Source organism: Podarcis cretensis, assembly GCF_951804945.1.
Source record: "Podarcis cretensis genome assembly, chromosome: 10".
NCBI lineage: Eukaryota > Metazoa > Chordata > Lepidosauria > Squamata > Lacertidae > Podarcis > Podarcis cretensis.
In genome coordinates, this window is record NC_137179.1 from 67,307,185 (window position 1) to 67,327,582 (window position 20,398).

At 39.8% G+C, this 20,398-nt stretch overlaps 1 protein-coding gene across 3 annotated transcripts in view; it reads left to right on the top strand.

Annotated features, from left to right (window-relative positions):
* Positions 1-20,398, top strand: part of CELSR1 (cadherin EGF LAG seven-pass G-type receptor 1) — a 156,456-nt gene that overhangs the window by 58,341 nt on the left and 77,717 nt on the right. For all 3 annotated transcript variants that reach the window (XM_079993997.1, XM_079993998.1, XM_079993999.1), the window contains exons 2-4: positions 4,570-5,208; positions 18,530-18,752; positions 20,133-20,248. In XM_079993997.1, the coding sequence (XP_079850123.1) occupies positions 4,570-5,208; positions 18,530-18,752; positions 20,133-20,248 (978 nt within the window). The remainder of the gene's footprint in view (positions 1-4,569; positions 5,209-18,529; positions 18,753-20,132; positions 20,249-20,398) is intronic.

A 20,398-nucleotide genomic window follows, 5' to 3' on the forward strand; every position in this document is an offset into this window, starting at 1 on the left:
CCAAAGATAAATATGACTCATCTTTTAAAAAGATATCAGTGAAAGATTCATGGTGAGTGCTTGTGTGTTAAAATAAAACAGTCTCCCTGCAAATTACATAAACGGAACAGAACGTTGGAATGACTTTTTCAACTTTTCTTTAATAATATTTCCTCAGTTGTTTATATTATTTTCATCCAAGGATTCAGAAAGATTTTGTTGAATTGAATCCAGACTTAGAGACTGCAATCCTAACTATGTCTACTCAGAAGTAAATCCTAGTGAATTCAATTTGGCTTAGTCCTGGAAAAATGGGAATAAGATTGCTGTCATTGTCATACTTGGAGTACGACAGTAAATGTGCCTCCCGAGGTGGAAGACTATCTATATTTCACTTCCAAAGTTGTATGAGTTTTTATCTGGTCAGCTGCCTTTGTTGTACAAAGTGACTGACTGGGATTTTGTACAGGCGACTCTCATTTCACGTTGGGGTTACATTCCCAAGATTGTGTCTAAAGCCAAAATTGTGTATAATCAAAACCTATTGGGTTCAATAGTGGGTGGGATTGCCAAAGTCTTTTCCTGGACACTCATCCCCTTTCTGTCCCCTTTTTAGTTTTTTTTTGTCAGGCACATAAAGCTGAACGTGCATGTTAAATGCACATAAGTATGCAAGTCTACTCAGAAGCATGTTGTATGGAATTCAGTGGAACTTACTTGCAGGTGTTTAATATGACTGCAGCGTTAAACATTAAAAATTTCAGCCTTTCACTTTTCCTTAGTTGAGATTCAATGTACAGTTATAGTTAATATCCCCCAGTTTAAACAAGTTGCTTAAACCTTAATGCACAGTCTTTAATCATCAGCATTTGTGTCAGTGTTCAGTTTTTTGTGGTGCAGTCATAACATCACAGCAGAGCCTTTATAACATCATGCCTCATGCTGGGGCAGAGGTTGATGACCCCCTTCTCAGCAAGTTTGTTGCTGCAACAAGTGTTGGAGTTGGGTTGTATTATTAGCTCATTGCATTTTCATTCTAGCGGAGGCCCTCAGAATAAGGCGTATTGTTCTTTCATAAGCGCTAGGGACAAGTCCCTCCTATTTTTTAAGTGAACAATTTCTAACAAACTGATTTTATCGCATGCTGTGGCCTATAGCAATTAGTCAGAGGCCAGTCGTCTGACAAAAACATGGTTGTGCTTACTGCGCTAACAATTTTAAATAAAAGTCTTTTATTTATGTTTAAATATGGTTTCTTTTCAATACTCCACTATCCTTGTGTTGTAGGATTGAACAAAGTTATTTTAAATTGCTTTATAGTTTGTATTTCAGCATCACCATAGCTGCTTGCATTCATGTCCAATTTCCTTTTGTGCTCACTTTTTGGAGGACAAAGCTGTATGGTGTCTTGACGCTGTGCCTTTTATGGTGATTTATTAACTGTGTCAGAATAGATGCTGGGAATTCTGGGGAAGCCGTCTTGTATATTGTGACAGTTGATATTGATTATGACAGTTCCTGGACTCCAGTGGTTTCTCACACAGTAATGATATTTTGTCTTCTTGGTATACATACCATGTGATATACATCATTGTGCTTTTCTTAAGGGGGAAAAAAGCTCTTTGTTCAGTACCTTTTCTTCACTGTAGTTATGAGAGAGGAACTATAATAATACATTGTGCTGCCAGGAGGCAAAACACGCAAACCCCCTGTTGCATAGGAACCGGGAACCAGAAACCAACTTGAGGCTTATATCTAGATGGCAGTTATTGCAAAGTAAGCCTGAATGATTAGTTAGTGTTGTTTGTGTTCATTTACTGTAATAAGTTGCATCCTATATTTCTATTGTGCTGAAATCCACACTCTGCCCATGCACTGAATCTACATTTATTGTTAAAAGCAACAAGAGTTTTGCTGTTTTCTTAAATGATATCTGAACTGTACCTTTTAAGTGCAATTCACATGCCATGGAATTCAGCAAGAAAATCCATAGTTTTTTCCTAGTGGTTCTGGGTTACCTATATTATTAGCAGTCATTTTCCTGTTTCAGAGTTTTAAAGATGGTGCATTGGTTCCCTTGCTTGAAAGGCAAGTCAGAGATAGACGGGGAATTATTTACTCCTTATTTCTTTGTGGTTCAAGCACATCCCTAACTCCTTATTACTGAAATCAATGGGACTTAGAAATGGTTACATTTATAGGCATCATCTGTTGATCTATTCTCATGTCCAGATTCTGCCTTTGGAATTTTTGGCAACCGCCTTTGGGGGGGGCATATTTAGTCTAACCAAGGTTTCTCACAGTTAAAGCCAGCCCCATTTGCAGAATTAGTTACAGCGGTGCAATTTTTACTTTGGTTGAAGCACACTATGGGTTAAATAGCAAATATGTTACGTTATGAGTACAGTTTCGTTGACCAATATAGGAGGAGAATATGGTGGGGTGCAGGGGTAGGAAGTTGCTTCCACTAATGAGCTCTTCAGAAGAGACTTGGCTTTTCTCCTTTCCCCCTTAAGACTTATCCAAATGCTCACCAATCTCTTCACATCAAGATAAAGACAATGCTAATTGCAATGAGACATCTACCTTTTAAATAAAGTTGGGGTTGTGGGTGTTCAAACTATGAGTGAAAGCATGCAGGCAACTTGATGAAGGGCACCAAGTCTTTGATGCCCCTGCTCATTGCAATATACCGCTGCTACTGAATACTTTTAAGTATTCTAGCTATGCATCTGCTTGATAATCAGGTTTCAGAATGATTGATGTTAAAAGATGCAAAAGACACTACTGGTTAACCTGACAAGCCTGTTTTAGGAACCTCTGTCTAGGCTGATCACTAGTGACTGAAAATGTTTAATGCTGGTGTGGTTAATGTATTTATTCAGATCCATAGTCCTTCCTAATTTAAATGGTTCAGCTTAAAAAGTTTTTTAAAAATTTGCAACAAAACTGGCATAGATAAAGTGCACCATAGCATTAAAGGCAAGTAGATGGATCGTTTTACTCAGGTTTGTAGGTAATTTTAATATGGTTACTATATTTTTATATGAACAATACACAGTTAACAGATTAGAGTTGATCTCTCAGGCTGCAGTCCTCATTGCGTTGAACTCTGTGAGTACTTCTGAGATACGCACTAGAAACACATGAGATTGTTTTTTCTGTTGATTAATCTGTGAAACTTTCACTACCATTTTCAGTAATGGCCTTCACCTACTGCTTCTCTAATTCAAAATTGTAAAGGTATTAGATAAGTGAGCAAAGAGTTTATTATGATGAGGAGCACATTTATTTTATTTATTAATGGGGATAACTTATTTCCTACCAATCCCCTATAAAACAGCACTCAAGATGGTTAAGAACATTCACAGAAAATGCAATAATATAAATAATAGACTATTAAAGTAATACTTAGCAACAAGTCAATTAAAAACATTGGGACTTAAGATGAAACAAGTCATCCTTAGGTTTTTGCTGCAGATAGATTAGAGATAACAGATGGAGAACAAACCAAAACAATTTTCTATGGGCATTAGAGATGAAATTCCTCTTTACTTGATGTATTTCAGTTTTCTGCTTTATTTAACTATCTTGGCCATATAGCTTGCACAAGTAAATCTCAGAAAATTAACTGCTGTCATGTAGGGTAGAAAAATTTTCGACCACCATATTTTTTCATGGTTTTTTCCCAGTTTCTTTTCTTTAAACTCTTTAAAATATGATTTTATTCTATGGAAAATGTTTATTTTCAAAAATGCATTGTTGCATAAAATTATTAAATGGATAAAATGCTAGATTTGCAATTTCAATGTTGTAATAAACTTAAGAAGCATATGTTTATATACACAAGCACGCATACACAAATATTTAGTTTATTTATTTGTACATAGGATGTGGTAACTGCGTATGCTTTATCAGATCCCACTACATTTGGAGCCCTGGAAAAGTTCCTGGTTCATAATTTTCTGGCAAAGGGAAAGGGAATAAGACTGACCTCCAAAATCAAAAGGTTTAATGTTATTGTTTTATTTATTTCCTAGATTTTGAGACTAGCTACATTTGTACTTTAGATCCGGATATATGAGGATTGTGGTGGAACTGGTGAAGCTTTCTTGGTTGGTAGAATGAGAGTTTGCTTGTATTTTTGCTTATGGAGCTCTTGGAATCTCTCCTGACGGAAGTCTACTTTTGGTTTTAGCTCCTTGAATTTGAGCCTGCTGCTTGAGTGGATAATGTGGGTGTTGTGTAGAAAGCGAGAACTTCATAGTGTGTATTGTAAGCTGCCATCTACTGATCTGAAATGCAGAAAGTTCCATTCTAAATAACTTCATTGATCCTACCCATTTCCATGCTGTCAGGGCTCATTTTGACCTCACAGTTATCAGTGGGCCAGGTCCTCTTGGCTGCTGCCATTTGTAGAGTCTTTACAGCACTGAATTACCACTGGCCATTTGAGATGTTGGGTGGCATACTCTTTACTGCTCTTATGAATGATATGAATCAGCACCCCATATTTGATGGTGCCTGCGTGTGTAAGCACTTGGGAATGTTTCTGGAAACACCTCTGATTCTTCTCTCTTTCCTCCATAGATGGCATTCACAGTGTTACCGCGCTTTGCACCTTACGGGTGACGATCATTACTGATGACATGCTGACCAACAGTATCACAGTACGACTGGAAAACATGTCTCAAGAGAAGTTTCTCTCACCACTGCTTGCTCTCTTTGTGGAAGGTGTGGCTACTGTGCTGTCGACAACCAAAGAGGGCATTTTTGTTTTCAATATTCAAAACGACACAGATGTCAGCTCCAATATTCTGAATGTGACCTTTTCTGCTTTGCTTCCTGGTGGCATTCGGAACAAGTTCTTTCCCTCGGAGGACCTTCAGGAGCAGATATACCTCAACAGGACACTCCTAACATTGATATCTACCCAGCGGGTATTGCCTTTTGATGACAACATTTGTCTGCGGGAGCCTTGTGAAAACTACATGAAGTGTGTGTCCGTACTTAAATTTGACAGCTCTGCTCCATTTATCAGCTCAAACACTGTCCTGTTCCGACCCATACACCCCATCAATGGGCTGAGGTGTCGGTGTCCCCCTGGGTTTACAGGTGACTACTGTGAAACGGAGATTGACTTGTGCTACTCTAACCCTTGTGGAAACAATGGCCTTTGCCGAAGCCGAGAAGGAGGCTATACTTGTGAATGTTATGAAGACTACACGGGTATGTTCTTACTTTTGTGAAATAAGCATTGCATTATGTTATGTGTTAAGAAAGGCCAACCTTCTAGCTTCTCGGTAAATCAAAAGACCAAAAAGAAACCAAAGCATAAGGCCAAATTTAAACCTAACTATAAATAAACAAATGGGACGCAGGTGGCGCTGTGGGTTAAAGCCTCAGCGCCTAGGACTTGCCGATCGAAAGGTCGGCGGTTCGAATCCCTGCGGCGGGGTGCGCTCCCGCTGCTCGGTCCCAGCGCCTGCCAACCTAGCAGTTCGAAAGCACCTCCGGGTGCAAGTAGATAAATAGGGACCGCTTACCAGCGGGAAGGTAAACGGCGTTTCCGTGTGCGGCTCTGGCTCGCCAGAGCAGCGATGTCACGCTGGCCACGTGACCCGGAAGTGTCTCCGGACAGCGCTGGCCCCTGGCCTCTTAAGTGAGATGGGCGCACAACCCCAGAGTCTGTCAAGACTGGCCCATACGGGCAGGAGTACCTTTACCTTTACCTTTATAAATAAACAGGAGCACCCAGAGCATGCTTTGCATGCACAAGGTCCAGTGTTCAGTCCCTCGCATCCCCAGTTAACTAAGATTCTTTAACTGGACTGTTGTCTAAGTAGAATCAGGGGTATAGGCTACGGAGGGCCAGTGCAGTAAATTAAGGCAATATAAATCCCACCTCACAGTTGTTTCAATTGTTATCTTTCCTCTGAACAACTGAGATGGCTGTGGTGTGATAGAAGCTGGTGAATGGTGCAGACCAAAGAACTGTCATAAACTATGTACAGAAAAGATGGCAAAATGCACAGAGATCAAGGCCGAGGTTATCAGGGTTAATTCTCACACACCCTACACATGTGGAATGTTTCTGTATCTGGACAACAGGACTTCTGGCACTTCCCAACAGAACCTGCTATAGAGCACCAGCTCAACTCTGAAGAGATGAGGAAATGCTTTCATACAATCTGGTTTTGCTAGAACAGTTCAGTTATATTGAATCATGTTGTTTTGGGGTCAGTTGTGAAGATTTATGTACACAGAGAAGAAACAAACAGTGGAACACAAAATTGTTCCTCCTTTATACACCTTCCCCTCCTATTGGGAACTATAGGAGGGAAGGGAAAGACAGCTATAGATGCACTCAGACGCATGTCTAAATTGATTCTTTCTGGGCACCAGGAAGGCTTAGGATCCTTTGAATCCTATCCCTTCCACTGTTATAACACTACTTGGCTTTTCCAGTGCAGAAGCTGCAATGTTGGTTGAGCCAGGGATTTAGAGAAGTTGGTGGTATCAAAGAGGTGAGCTCTGACAATGGGGGGGGGGTAGATCTAGTCTACTCCATGGCCCCTACAGTGCCCTCTCAGGGGCCATTGGATTGCACATTTATATGCACTGATGAACCCAAGTGGCCATGGTTTCTGGGTGTGTGCTCACTATGTGTTTTAGTTGGAGTGAGTTCACTGTGTGAACATGCATCTTCACTTCTGCATCTTCATGTCACTATGCACTAGCATAAACACTGCAAATGCTCCATGTACGGTAAGTCATGAGTGTGCCCTCAGATGCAGATAATAGAAGATAAATGGATTTAGCGTGGGGCATATTCACATTTCCCCTGAGAATGGTTGTTGCGTATAAAATAGGAACGAGGAACCTGTTCCCATCCAGACATCATTGAACTCCCATAGCTCCAGCCAGCATAGTAAATGGTTAGGAATTATGGAATTGGAGACCAACAGCAGTTAAGAGTGCCATGGGTTCCTCTACGATGCTCTAAAAAAGATGGTTGATATTCCTTTCCTTAACTACAATTTAAGTCTCACTTCCTAAATTCTTTATCTACCTTGACAAGACACTCTGGATCATAGCTTGACTGAAAGTTGAAGAATGTAGGGAATTTGTAGTGCCAGTGCACACTGGAACCTTCTGATGCTGTCATTTTGAAAATGTTATCCTAGACTTAAAAGGCTGGACTACCCTTGTTGGTAATCCTCAAGGAAATGCAGTGTACTCTGGAAGCTCTCAAAATCCACTTAACCCTATGCTTGGAAAAATAATTACTAGAAAATAGCACAAAATCTTTCATCTGTTTGCTTAGATTATATTACAGATATACTTCTATCCCCAAACACCTTGATTTCCTCCGAAAGGCAATTACATCCCAATGAAGAGGCTTCTTTTCCCCTCCCATTCTCATTTCTCCCACAATACTTTGAAGCTTTTCATTTGTTTAGATGTAATTTATACATGATGAAAGTTTCTCTGTCTTCAGGAGTCTTCTGTTTCAAATAGTCAGCTACACAGAGCTTTTATGAGCTATTTTTGAAATGGAAATACCCACCAATTATAATTACCTGGGACAGACTGTACTTCCTGTGATGCAGGGAGGTGAGTGATAAAGAGACATAATATTTGTGGGTTTAAATCAGATCTGGAGCAACTTAATTTCATTTGGCCAAAAACGTACATTCACTTGCTTGAATACCTGCCTACAACAATCTCAGACTATGAAGATGCTTGTGGTAAGGAAGAAACACAACATGTCATAGACTAGAGAATATAAAGTAGATTCCCAAGTGTCCCATTCCCCCCATCTTGTATGTAGGAAGCATATGTCTTGGACATAAAGCAGCAAGAGAACAGATTTTATGTTCACATTTTGTAAAATCACTTATCTAGTACTAAAATCAGCATGTCAGTCCAAGAGTTAGGGTTTCCAGCAGTAATGTGGGCAGAAAATTTTCCAGCTTCTAATTTTCCCATTGATTTCCCCCCTTTTCTTAACATTCATTTGTAACGATGGATGTCAGTTGCAAATACCATATTAGGCAAGGATGACAGTTCAAACTTTTTTTTTCTTTGTTTACTAAATGTAAGTAAAAGAAACAAATTAGTCACTGCCCAGGGAATCAAAAAAGTTTCTGTTGCAGTATGGAGCCTCTGTATCTGTTTTTCCATGTTCCTTAGCTGTTCCGCCTCCTTTTGTGAGAAAAAATTAAATCCCTACTTACTACAGCAGGGGGGCAGGGGTTAGATGCGTTCTGTGCACTGGAGCTGTTTGTTAGTCACAAAAATTGCTATTTTGCATGCTGCTCTTGCAAACCTTTCCAAAGTGGATCAAACAGTGGGGTGGAAATTGTGGCTTGTGCTCAAAGAAAAGAAGGAAAACCCAACCGGCATCCTGTACAGTGGTCATGTGAACTTGCTTGTGCCTGTGTGACAGTGTTCTTTTATTCAAGCACTGGAGTCAGAGTCAGGCTTTCTTCTGTCTCTTTCTATAATCGTGAGAAGTAATGCTCTGGAGTCTTCAAGGCAGAGAGATTAATTTTGCCAGTTGCACAATGTACTACATTCATGGGAATTGCAAAACACAATAATGCAAAAATTAATAATTCTTGTGCAGTGTATGATTAAGTTATATTTCAGTTACTGAGCTGGTCAGTAGCAAACTTTCACCCACTTCTGCAAGTTAAAACACTTCTTTTCTTTACAGTTTCTATGTTAGCAGGTCAGGCAGAGCATTTGTTCATTGTGTCTGGGAATCTGGACTATGTTCTTCCTCCACTGTCAAAGGCACTATGCCTCTGAATACCAGTTGTGGGGACTGTGGGTGGGCAGAATGCTGTTGCTCCCAAGTCCAGCTTGCAGGCTTTCCATAGGCCACTGTGAGAACAAGATGCTTGTCTATAGGGGCCATTGACTTGATTCAGCAGACTCATCTTATGTTCTTAAGCATTCTCTTCTTTTCTGAAGATTGTTTTATGCTACACAACAGTAAAGTAAGACTAAAGCGTACTTATTTATATTTGTTTTTAACACACACTCATTCCAAGGGCTTGAGATAGCAACACTATTTTAAAAAACAGCCTATAATTTTTTAAAAAATATATCTATAGATATATGAAAACGGTGGATTTACTGTTGGGCATATCACCCAATATGTGCAGGCGGTAAAGATTAACCAAATAGCACCCACAGACTGCACACCTGATATTTTAAGGAAAAGGCAGGTTCCTTCCTGTGCAGATGAACAATCCAGAAACAGCACCTGTTTTGTCAGGATTAATTTTAAATTTATTAACCCTCATCCAATCCTTCACTTTTCCCAGGCACTGGATCAGCACTTCTGCTTTGCCTGAGATAGCTGGGAAATATAGGTAGAACTGAGTGTCATTGGCATATTGATGCCATCCAATTACATATCCTCTTATAATATCCTTCATTAACTTTATGTAAGTGTTGAACATAAGAAACAAAATCGATCCATGTGGGACCCCATAACATAGATGCTACTGGGCTGAAATACAGTAGCACAGTACCTCCTCTGGAACTGGCCCTCTAGCAGAGCCACTGAAAAATGATGCCCTTGATCCCTCAACTCAGAGACCCTGTGTGGGAGAATACCATGGTTAGTTGGTATTAAATCCTCCAGAGATATCCAACAAAATAAGCAGGGTTATATACCTCCATCTATCTCTCAATATAGGCCATCCATCAGAGCCAGCAAGCAATTCCAAATCTGGGTCAGAAATCAGGATTGAAATGGATCCAGATAATCTGTTTCATCCAGTAGTGCAGATTAGCCCTTTATGTGTTGAAACCATCAATTTGTGTACGCACAGTTGGTTAATTTAATAGTTTGATGAGAGATGGTTTCTTGTTAGCGGGAGAGAAAGCTGTTAAATTAATTGTAGTATTGAGTACTTGGCTCGTTTCTTGGTTTTGACATTACTGATTTACTGTTGACTGTTTTACCCAAGTCAAAGTGCCATAAATCACCTCTGGGGTTAACTTCATTCTGCCATGAGGTTTCTAAAAGTCAATTCCGACTTTTCTGCACTGTCAATGGAGCACTGACCATTAGATTTGCAGATCTTCCATTCTGTCTCGGTTACTGATTACTGAGATGTCTCTGTTGGTGTTCATCTACAGAATTCAGCACTATTCAGTTGACCTGTTCAACCAGCCCCGGGTGCAATGCACACTCACCACTGAAAACCTTGAGTATTCCCCCTCCCCTCTTGGCATCTGTTGCTTTTTGCCTGTGGAAATGTTTCAACAGATCAAAGTCCTGGTCTGTCTTCTTTTGAAACCCCTTCTGGAGATTCAACATTCTTGTTTGTTCTTTTTAATTAGGCTTTAAAATGGTCTGACAGGATTTCTGATGTTACAAAAGCATTTTAAAGTGCTGGCATTAAGGAAGCTTTGCAATTGAAAGTGATATGCCTAACATCAGTGTAATCACTAAATCCTCCTTTCCCCACCCACCCATCAACCCAGAAGTTCACCGTGTCACCTTCATCATATAGGTGATTCCATCACGGACTGGAGAAATAACTCCTGTTGAGGGTATGTCCATGGTTTTGCCCTTTGCTGAATAGTTTTGGGTGGTATTTTGAGAGTATGAAAATTTTTAGCCCTGAGGTCATAAGATGCTTCTTCACCTGATGAAAAAAGCAGCACTGTTACAGTAATACTGATAAAAACACCTAGACGACTGAGGGCCAGTTCCCATATTCATGCTTATCAGCATCAAACTGGGGATACTAGTCAATTGCATAAATGTCAGTCTTCATACATTGTTTTGTTTGTTTCCAGTGGATGTGGAATACCTTTCCATTGCTTTGCAAAAGCAAATAGTCACCCACACTTTAAAGAAGAAAATAAATTAACTCTCCATATTGTTGCTAGGAGATAATAAGTTAACAATAGAAGAAACTTCCCAAAAATGAAGGGATTGGTAAAAAGGAAATTGAATGGCAAAGTCAAGAGGGTCAAATCACCGCAGATGCTTGGGACCTGTTTAGAGACACAACATTAGAAGTTTCTTCTGTATTTCCTCATTTATTCTTGACCGTTGCACTAATAATACTGGACTGATTAGTCACTTTTTAAAATTAAAAGTAAGCTTAGAACAATTTGCAATGTAATACAAAACTTAAAACCAATGCAAAACAAAATAAAAATGGCAAACTTTCATTTACATAAAAGGTGGTCTAACGGATCCTGGAGTCCACAGTATCTAAATCCATCCAAGTTAATTCCAAAAGCCTGGCTGAAAAGCACCGACTGCCTGGCTCCTAAAAGCAGTCAGTGACGGTGCCATGCACACCTCCCTGGGGAGAACATTTCACAACAGGGGGCTACCACTGAAAAGGGCTGTTCTCATGTTGCCACCCTCCACGCCTCCCTTGGAGAGGGCACACAGAGAAGGACGATCATTGCCCCTTGTCTTGGCAACTGTGGATATGTGCCTCCCTTTTTCCTGACCTCTAGGCATCTTTATTTAGCAATATTACTGTATTTCCATTACTGGCTCACCGGAAACCTGTTATATCATGAAAGTGGCAGACTATTACACAGAATGCCCTCTGGCTCACTGAAATTTCAGCTAAGGAGAAGTGCCCAGAGGTACAATACTGAGCTAGATGTCCTAACACAGTATAAGGCAACTTCCTTTGTTCCTGTTTTCCAAGGTATGCAAAACCTGTGCCTTTGCCTTACCAGGGGGAGTTTTATTTGAGTTGCACATACTCTGAGTATATTTTTCTCCCTTTAAGGCTGTGCATAAACTCTTCCCCTCCGAGTAGAACTTTCTATTGTTATTCATAATGGGACTTCAGGGCTGTGTGTGCACAATGGAGAAATATTAAAGGAAGATATTGTGCAGGTGTTTTCTGATTTGAATTTGGTATAACTTCTTGTGATTAGTTGCTCACAAATACAAGTATTATGAATTCTTGCCTTTAGGTTGCTTGATCAGCATGATGTTGAATCCTAACGGGCAGCCTAGTCATGCACTTCCCTTTGCAATAAGGCTTCTCATTAGCGCTGAACTAGCATGATAACAAGATGCTAAATAATTAATCAAATTGCTACCATGCCAAAGAATCAGTTCTGCTGGGTCTGGGGTTGTTGTTTTTTTTTTCCTTTTTGACTAAGAATGTTATTTCCATATTTAAATTTAAAAAATTATTTATCTATATCTACCTACCTACCTGGGACGCAGGTGGCGCTGTGGGTTAAAGCCTCAGCACCTAGGACTTGCCGATCGAAAGGTCGGCGGTTCGAATCCCTGCGGCGGGGTGCGCTCCCGCTGCTCGGTCCCAGCGCCTGCCAACCTAGCAGTTCGAAAGCACCTCCGGGTGCAAGTAGATAAATAGGGACCGCTTACCAGCGGGAAGGTAAACGGCGTTTCCGTGTGCGGCTCTGGCTCGCCAGAGCAGTGATGTCACGCTGGCCACATGACCCGGAAGTGTCTCCGGACAGCGCTGGCCCCTGGCCTCTTGAGTGAGATGGGCGCACAACCCCAGAGTCTGTCAAGACTGGCCCGTACGGGCAGGGGTACCTTTACCTTTACCTTTACCTACCTACCTACCTAGCTATCATCTATCTATCTATCATCTATCTATCTATCTATCTATCTATCTATCTATCTATCTATCTATCTATCATATATACATACGTAGCTGGACATTCTTCTAACATGATTGGATTTATGATATATATTTAAGGATTAAAACAAAATATTAGATTTTTTAAAAAATAATATTTATTCAAGTTTTCAAAATACAAAAAAATTTAAAACATAAACAAACAAAAACAGAAAAAAGGCAAAAGAAAAAAAGAAAAAGAGAAAAGAAAAATGTATCAAAATAACTTCATTTCTTTATCTTGTGTCTTAGACCTCCTCATACCTCCCTTTTTTGTATTCCAAATTAATCCTTATTTCAGCAAATTCTTCCCTTATTTATCCAAAAAAGAATAATTTATCTTAACAATCTATTTCAAATTTGTCAATATTACCTTTAACTTTATCTTTACTTTCAAAACCATATACCTTTAAATTTAGACTTTAAATTATATTTGTACTTATTATCTTCAAATCTTTCTACAATAATATTAGATTTATTACATCACCAGAGCTAACCTCCCATTCAAAAGCAAATAATCCAACAGCAGATACTCAGAATGTTATCAGCAAAAAATAAGAAAATAAAAAGCATGTTCGCAAAGAGTATAAAGCAGATTTAATTGTATTAAAAGTAGATACATTTTTGTACGTGAAATTTTGGGCTTTAATTTCTCTATTATGTATTTTTGAATACAAAATTACAAGGACACAGAGCACAGACATGGAGATGCCCTCCCGGGTGATATAAAATGTCTATATGTGAATTTCTTTAATCACTTTGGGGTTTTTTTTAATTGACGCAAAACATTTGGCTCTCCCCACTGTTCTTGCCAGTTGCCTACCTACTCACTCTGGAGAGTGAAGGTAAGTGAATGCATCTGCTGCTCCGAGTGGGCAGTGAGCAACTGGCAAGAGCAGCTAAGACCACCACAAGCAGATGCATCTATTCGCTCTCCTGGACAGTGGCTGCTCCTGTCTGCCAATTGCCTTTTTCTGGCAAACGGATTGAAAGCTTGCCCCTGCTGCTCTCAGCTGGCATTTTTGATAGGCTGATGAATTATAATAGCTGCAACTATTGCCAGTTCCTCCTGATACTAAAAACTGTTGCTATCCTCAGCATAGTTAAGTCTCTGGTTGATAACATAGGAAACTGCCCTGTTATCTTATTACTATCATTTATAACTTTATATCATGCATTTCTTACACCATGAGCTCAAGATGGCGAATACAAGGTAACCTGGCAGTCTCCGCCACCCAGACCCTTGGTCCATTTAGCCCAGTATTGTTTACATTGACCAGAAGCAGGTCTCCAAGGTTTCAGACAGAAGTCTGTATCTGTCTTACATGGAGATGCTAGGGATTGAAATTGGGACCTTCTACATTCAAAGCAGATGCTCTGCCAATGAGCTATGTTCTTTCCCCAATATCGGTCATACTCAAAGTAGACCCACTAATATCACCAGCATTGGGTATCACCCATGGTGCTGAAAATAACTTTAATATTTATGTGTGTATCTTAAACATGTTTATCCTGTGTTAAACCCTGAGAGTTAGCAGGGTATTGCTTCAAAGTAACTGACTTACTGATTGCTCCTTATATCTCAATACTGTATAATGCAAACTGGGGATTTGCTAACATTCAGAGTTATTGACTGTAGCTCAAATCTGCATGTTACTGTTTGCAGATACTGAATTCAACTAACCACGGTCTGCTTTATTATTATTGTTTATGTCATGAAGTGGGTTTTTTTTTTTTTGCACTCTTATGCAGTTCTGGACACACTACACACACTGGTAGGAGGTCACACTGAATTCAGTGCACCTTTCTTTTGAGTAGGCAAGTGTAGGATGGCACTTTTAACTGAGTACAGTGGTACCTCACAAGACGAATGCCTTGAAAGACAAAAAACTCGCAAAACGAAAGAGTTTTTCGTTTTTTGAGTTGCTTCGCAAGACGGATTTCCCTATGGGCTTGCTTCGCAAGACGGAAACGTCTTGCAAGTTTGTTTCCTTTGTCTTGCAAGTTTGTTTCCTTTTTCTTAAAACCGTGCATTCACTTCGAGGAGCAACTCATAGCACGCGGTATGGTAGCCTTTTTTGAGGTTTTTGAAGACTTTGGTGATTTTTGAAGCTTTTCCAAAGTCCGTGCTTCGCAAGACGAAAAAATCGCAAGACGAAAAAACTCGCGGAATGAATTAATTTCGTCTTGCGAGGCACCACTGTATCTGGAAGAGATAGCCCTCAGTTAGAACATTGCATGGCAAGGCCCTGAGTCCCAACCCCATAAGCACAGCACAGCCAGAGGCTAAATTAACAAAGGGTATCATCATATTGAATTCCTGGCTTGAGGCAAACTATTTGTAGTTGTCAGGTGTATGGAGGTGTGTCTGCAAATAACTGAAACCTGGATTACAGTATATTCAACAAGGCTTAAATGGGTAAATTTAAGCTTCTAGGCAAACTGTTATTCCCCTCTTCCTTTCTATTCAGATCCCCTACTTGTTTTTTTAACTATTCATACTTTGCATTTTTATTTATCCCGGCTTGGTTGCAAGAACATTTAACAACCAATCAGATAAAAATGATGTACTTATTTCCATGAATACTGCAAGTACCTATAAGTAAGTTCGTAAATAAATAAAGCCAGCTCTTAGGCTTGCTGTACAGCTTCTGTTGACATCATGGATTAAGGACACTGGACAGCCTTTTGTAAACAATGGAAATTAAGTATATAATCTTAAGAATGTGTTTGCATTTTCTGCTGACGGGGGAGTTGTTTTTGTTGCTGTTAGCAGATGTGCCCTAAATAACTTGTAATCCCAAATACATTGTTTCTTTCCTCTTTAAATTATTTTTTAAAATCCAAATTAAAAAGAAAAGAGGGATCCCAAATTGTCTGCCCGTGTGTGTGTGTGTGTGTGTGTGTGTGTGAGAGAGAGAGAGAGAGAGAGAGAGAGAGAGACTGACAGACAGAGAGAGAGACTGTAGGGGAGGAGGAGGAGGAGAAAACAGCTACTCCATCTCTGCCTATAGTTTTAAAACCCTGGTTGTATTAAAAAGGGTAAACTATGCACACTTTATTAGCATTATAAAAAATCAGGGAAGCTGTTTTGGTCCATAAGTAGAAAAACAGTCGGGTAATGACTTTATTAGGACCAACCAAAAGGCACAAAAGCTTTTGAGTTCTCTTGAACTGTTCAACAAGCACAATGTTGTTAGTCACTGCAGTAGCTTCTAGAAGTGAAATGCCTGAGTCTAGCATGGCTCCTCTGTGAAATCTGAGGGAGTAGTGAGAGCTCTCTTTCTGCTGGAACAATATGCATGGAATACCACATTTATACCTTCCTGGCCTGTCCACCCAATTGCTGCTGTCACTCTTGTATTACCCCATTTTTGTTGTCTTATCCCAAAATTAGTTTATATTTATTGTGAGAAATGCAGAGCTTCCAATTCTGACAAGTGTCCTCCTTAATGAGATAAAGTGACATGAAACATCATACCACACTTTCTCCAATTCACACATTTAAATATTTGCACAGCGTAAGCATTAGCATCCCAATCCTAAGCATTTTCACTGGCTTAAGTGGCTTACCATCAAAGTGACACATAAACTTCCAAAACTTTTATTTGCAAGCCTTACAATCTGATGGCAGTAGATTTTATTGTTTATAGCCAATGGCCATCACAATACAGTATGAGCACAAATCACACAAGACAATCTGAGATAAACATGCTTATGTAGAAACAATTGCTTTTGAATTTTTGAATCAATGCAGCCTTTTTATTAATTTAAGTTAATTTATTGTTACATTTATATCCAACCTTTCTTCCAAAGAGTTCATGGTAGCGTATGTGTTTCTCCTCCTCTCTGTTTTTTCTGACAACAACCTTGTTTGGTAGGTTAGGCTGAGAGATAGCCCAAAGAATTCTAATTCAGGTCTCCCAAATACTAACCCAGCATTCTAAAATACAACTGCACTAGCTTTTAGGCTTAATTGCTGTCACACTTTTCTAGACTTTGTCAAAATATTGGTGTGCAGAAAGCAAACACTATATTAATGTGTGTGAGGCAGAGCTGATTCACACATGATGTGTGGCTCAGAAGCTCAGAACCTTATGTGTACCAGAGCATGTGTATGCAAATTCGTATATGAATAGATCCTGCTTAAACGTTCAAGGAATTAAAAGGTCCCATGAGAGGCATAGCCATGTGGACCTCAGTTCAGGTCATGCTAAAAGTTCTGTGTGTTTTGGGGGAAGAGAAGAAGCCTATGTCTTGCAACTGTGTCCCACTTACCTGCCAGGTACACATGTAAACCACCCCAAAGAGCAAAGATGATCTTATTTCTTACTATTCATATGGAGATAACAAGTATGAGAAGAGGTGTTTTTACATGAGTGTGAATTCACAGGTTCTGTCTGGGTTGTTAATCTGAGCCAATAGTCCTGCCCTATACAATGGAAGAAACCCATTACTCTGTGGGCCTTTCACAGTTCACTCTGCATCTCTAGCAAACTCAGTACTCTTCCACCCCCTCCATCCCATTCATAGGATTGTTTACAAGATCACTTGGCTTTTTTATGAAGAAGAGAAGGGTCAAGAGCCCTCAAGATAACTAGGCATTGTTCAGTCATTCAGATTTCTTCAGAATCACATTCACATTTTGAAGGTGTAAACAAATTAGAAGTTCAGTCAAGTCCAGGAGTTGGTGTCCCAGGATAAATGACTGCATAAACAGACCATCAGCAAATAAGGTCTGGCACTCTATTGTTATTTCTTAGTATTTCATTATAGCCCCTTTATGTCGTACATCCCTTTACTGAAGACAAATATCACCCCAGCCCACCATGAATTCCTATGCTTTGCCTCCTGTGTTGCTAACATCTTAAATTTGCAGTCTTGATTTCAGATGTGAGTGAAAGTGAAAGAGGGTCTTTTAAATATGAAGGCAACCACTGTTTCAAACAGGAACAGAGGACAAACAATAGAATGAGCAAACAGGTCTGTTGACTTGCCAGGAGACATTCCTGACCTTGGTGAAATGTTCAGGGATCACCCAAGTAGTTATTCAAAATTTACATTCAAGAACGTGCTATTATTTAATAACTCCAGGGCTATTTTTATCTACCCATAAGAATGGCAGTGATTTAAAGATTACAGACCATACAAACAGCTGCCTGTTCTCTTGTTTACTTGATTCTGTAGTGTTTCTGCAAGTACATATGTGCATGTCAATGCCCTGTTTGTTTGTTGTCAATTGCCCTTTCATCGGCTCTGTAAGATGTCACTCCAGATAGAAGTCAGGGCTTTATTGGTAGATACTCTTCCAGTTTCAATAGGGCAAGACCATACTTAGCCATTTATTTAGGTTTGTGCTGTTCTCAACAGTTCAAACATGCAAAAGCACTGTAGCCTGAGAGACTTCGTTGTGATTACTAGGTAACAGAAGGATTGGCTCTGATCAGACAGCAAGATATGGTGCTATCCTTGTAGTGTGGGTGGAAATGCTTTTGATGTTAGTGTATTTTTAATGACATTTTAATAGTCCTTTTGACTGTTAATTCCACCACCACAATCATGCAATAGAAGCTCTTTCCTCTGCAACAGTGTCAATTACTTTCATAAGAATGAAACATCTGGCCTGGTGTAATGGGAGAGCATGGAGGGGTCTTATGTCAGAGGTGCAAGAGCAGACCATGGCACTTAACAGCTAACTCACGAGGCTAGGATGGGCAGCTTTGTTTTATGGAATTAGACATAAATACATAGCCTATTTCAGATGATAGTTTCTTCCGCTGAAGTTCATCAGTCACTACTTGAAATGCTTTTGATCTACTAAAGGTTTTGGAGGCATATTATTATCTCCTCACACTGGATGGATTTTTTATTGTGTTGTGTTTTTTTAGGAGAGTACTGCGAAGTGAACGCTCGCTCTGGGCGCTGCGCTCCGGGAGTGTGCAAGAATGGTGGGAGGTGTGTCGATCTGCTCATAGGAGGCTTCAAATGCGAATGCCCTGCTGGCGAATATGAGAGACCTTACTGCGAGATGACCACAAGGAGCTTTCCCCCAGAGTCATTTGTCACTTTCAAAGGATTAAGGCAACGCTTCCATTTCACTGTTTCTCTCATGTAAGTTTGCTTCCTTTCTAGTGAAAATTTCCAATCACTGACCTGGTTCACACACAAAGCCAAACCATGGCAAAGAGCTGAAGACATATCTAATGAAGTTCACCACTTGATTTCAATTTGTGTTTTTAAAATAACCCACCTGCCCACAAGCTGTCTTGCAAGTTAACCAAAAATTTCTAGTTCCTAAATTGCATGAAGGCTGCAGGTTATGTATGCCCTATATCACAGCTGAAAAAGCAGCTGCAATAAAAACAGCTAAATTAAAAGTAGAGGCAGCTTAGAATCATCTACTTATTCATCAAAAGCTGTTTCTTTTTTCTTAAGCGTCTTGTCACGTTTTCTGCATTACTTGTCAGCTGTGTGCCATAAGGCTGAGGAGCTTCTCTTTCTCTCTCCTTTCCTTCCTTCTACCAACCAGTCACAGTTTTAAAGAAATAGTTTCTTGGACACATCCCAGTAATATGTCCTTGATGGAGATGGGTGGTTGCATGACGAATAGCGCAGAACAGCTAGGCAGGTCTTTGATGCAGGCTGCAGTTCTAAGATCAGATTCTTACAAGTTCCACCCACAACAGTTGGGCTTCCTTCTGAGTAGACATTTATGATTGGGCTTCCAGAAAGCATGAAAATGATAGTGGCCTGGTTCGACTCACCATTTTTTGTAACCTCGCACATCTGCTCCAAACACTATAATAATAAGTCAGCGGTGTCCTAATTTGGCCTGCTAAGCCATTTTCCCCAAACCACAGCTACCTTCTCTGTACCTGATGCCACAATGGGACATTGGACGCGATGCAGATAAAGACACAACTGCAGAAGAAATAATATGGAGCCTTAAAGTGCACTCCTCTTCATTCATTTACAAGCAAGGCTGACTGTAACTGTTGATTGGCTGGTTGGCACTTATAGCAGGCCCCACAAAAATTGACTGGGAGAAAAATGCAGCAGGAAAGGGTGGGAACAAAAACATCATGGAAGAAGGGTGGGGATTCAACTTTTAAATGTATATTGGATTTGATGTTAACTTGTTAAAAATTGGTAAAACTCAATAAAAAAATTAATTGGCAAAGTAAATCTAAATTAGTCATGTCCATTAGCTTCAATGAGTCTATTCTGATTAGGACTAGCACTAAATGCCACCCAATGTATTATATTTAGGAAACTGTTGTGGTGATGTCATCGGCTCTCTTCGTAGGTACAATTTCAGACATTTTGCTAATATATGATACATTACAAAGGAAATAGGTTCCATTTTACAGCTAGGAATATACTAAGCGTCCATTCTTTGTTAACACAGTGGCGGGAAATTCTTAAGAGGTTTGTTTACGGAGCAACTTTGCTGTAGATAATTCTTCCCGTGTGCTTCCTGACCTGTTTTAGGTTTGCAACCAGGGAAAGGAATGCTCTGCTTCTCTACAATGGGCGTTTTAATGAAAAACATGATTTTATTGCACTTGAAATAATTGAAGAACAGATCCAGCTGACGTTCTCTGCAGGTAAGACATTTCTGGCTTTTTTGCTTGCTAAAGCCAGCAGTAGCTCCTTATTGAATGTGTGCATGTATCAGTGAAACTGGACGGTAACTCAGTAGCGTGAGTCACCCAGTTGTATCCAGATTTTTTAAAAAAGCACAAAACAGCAATTCC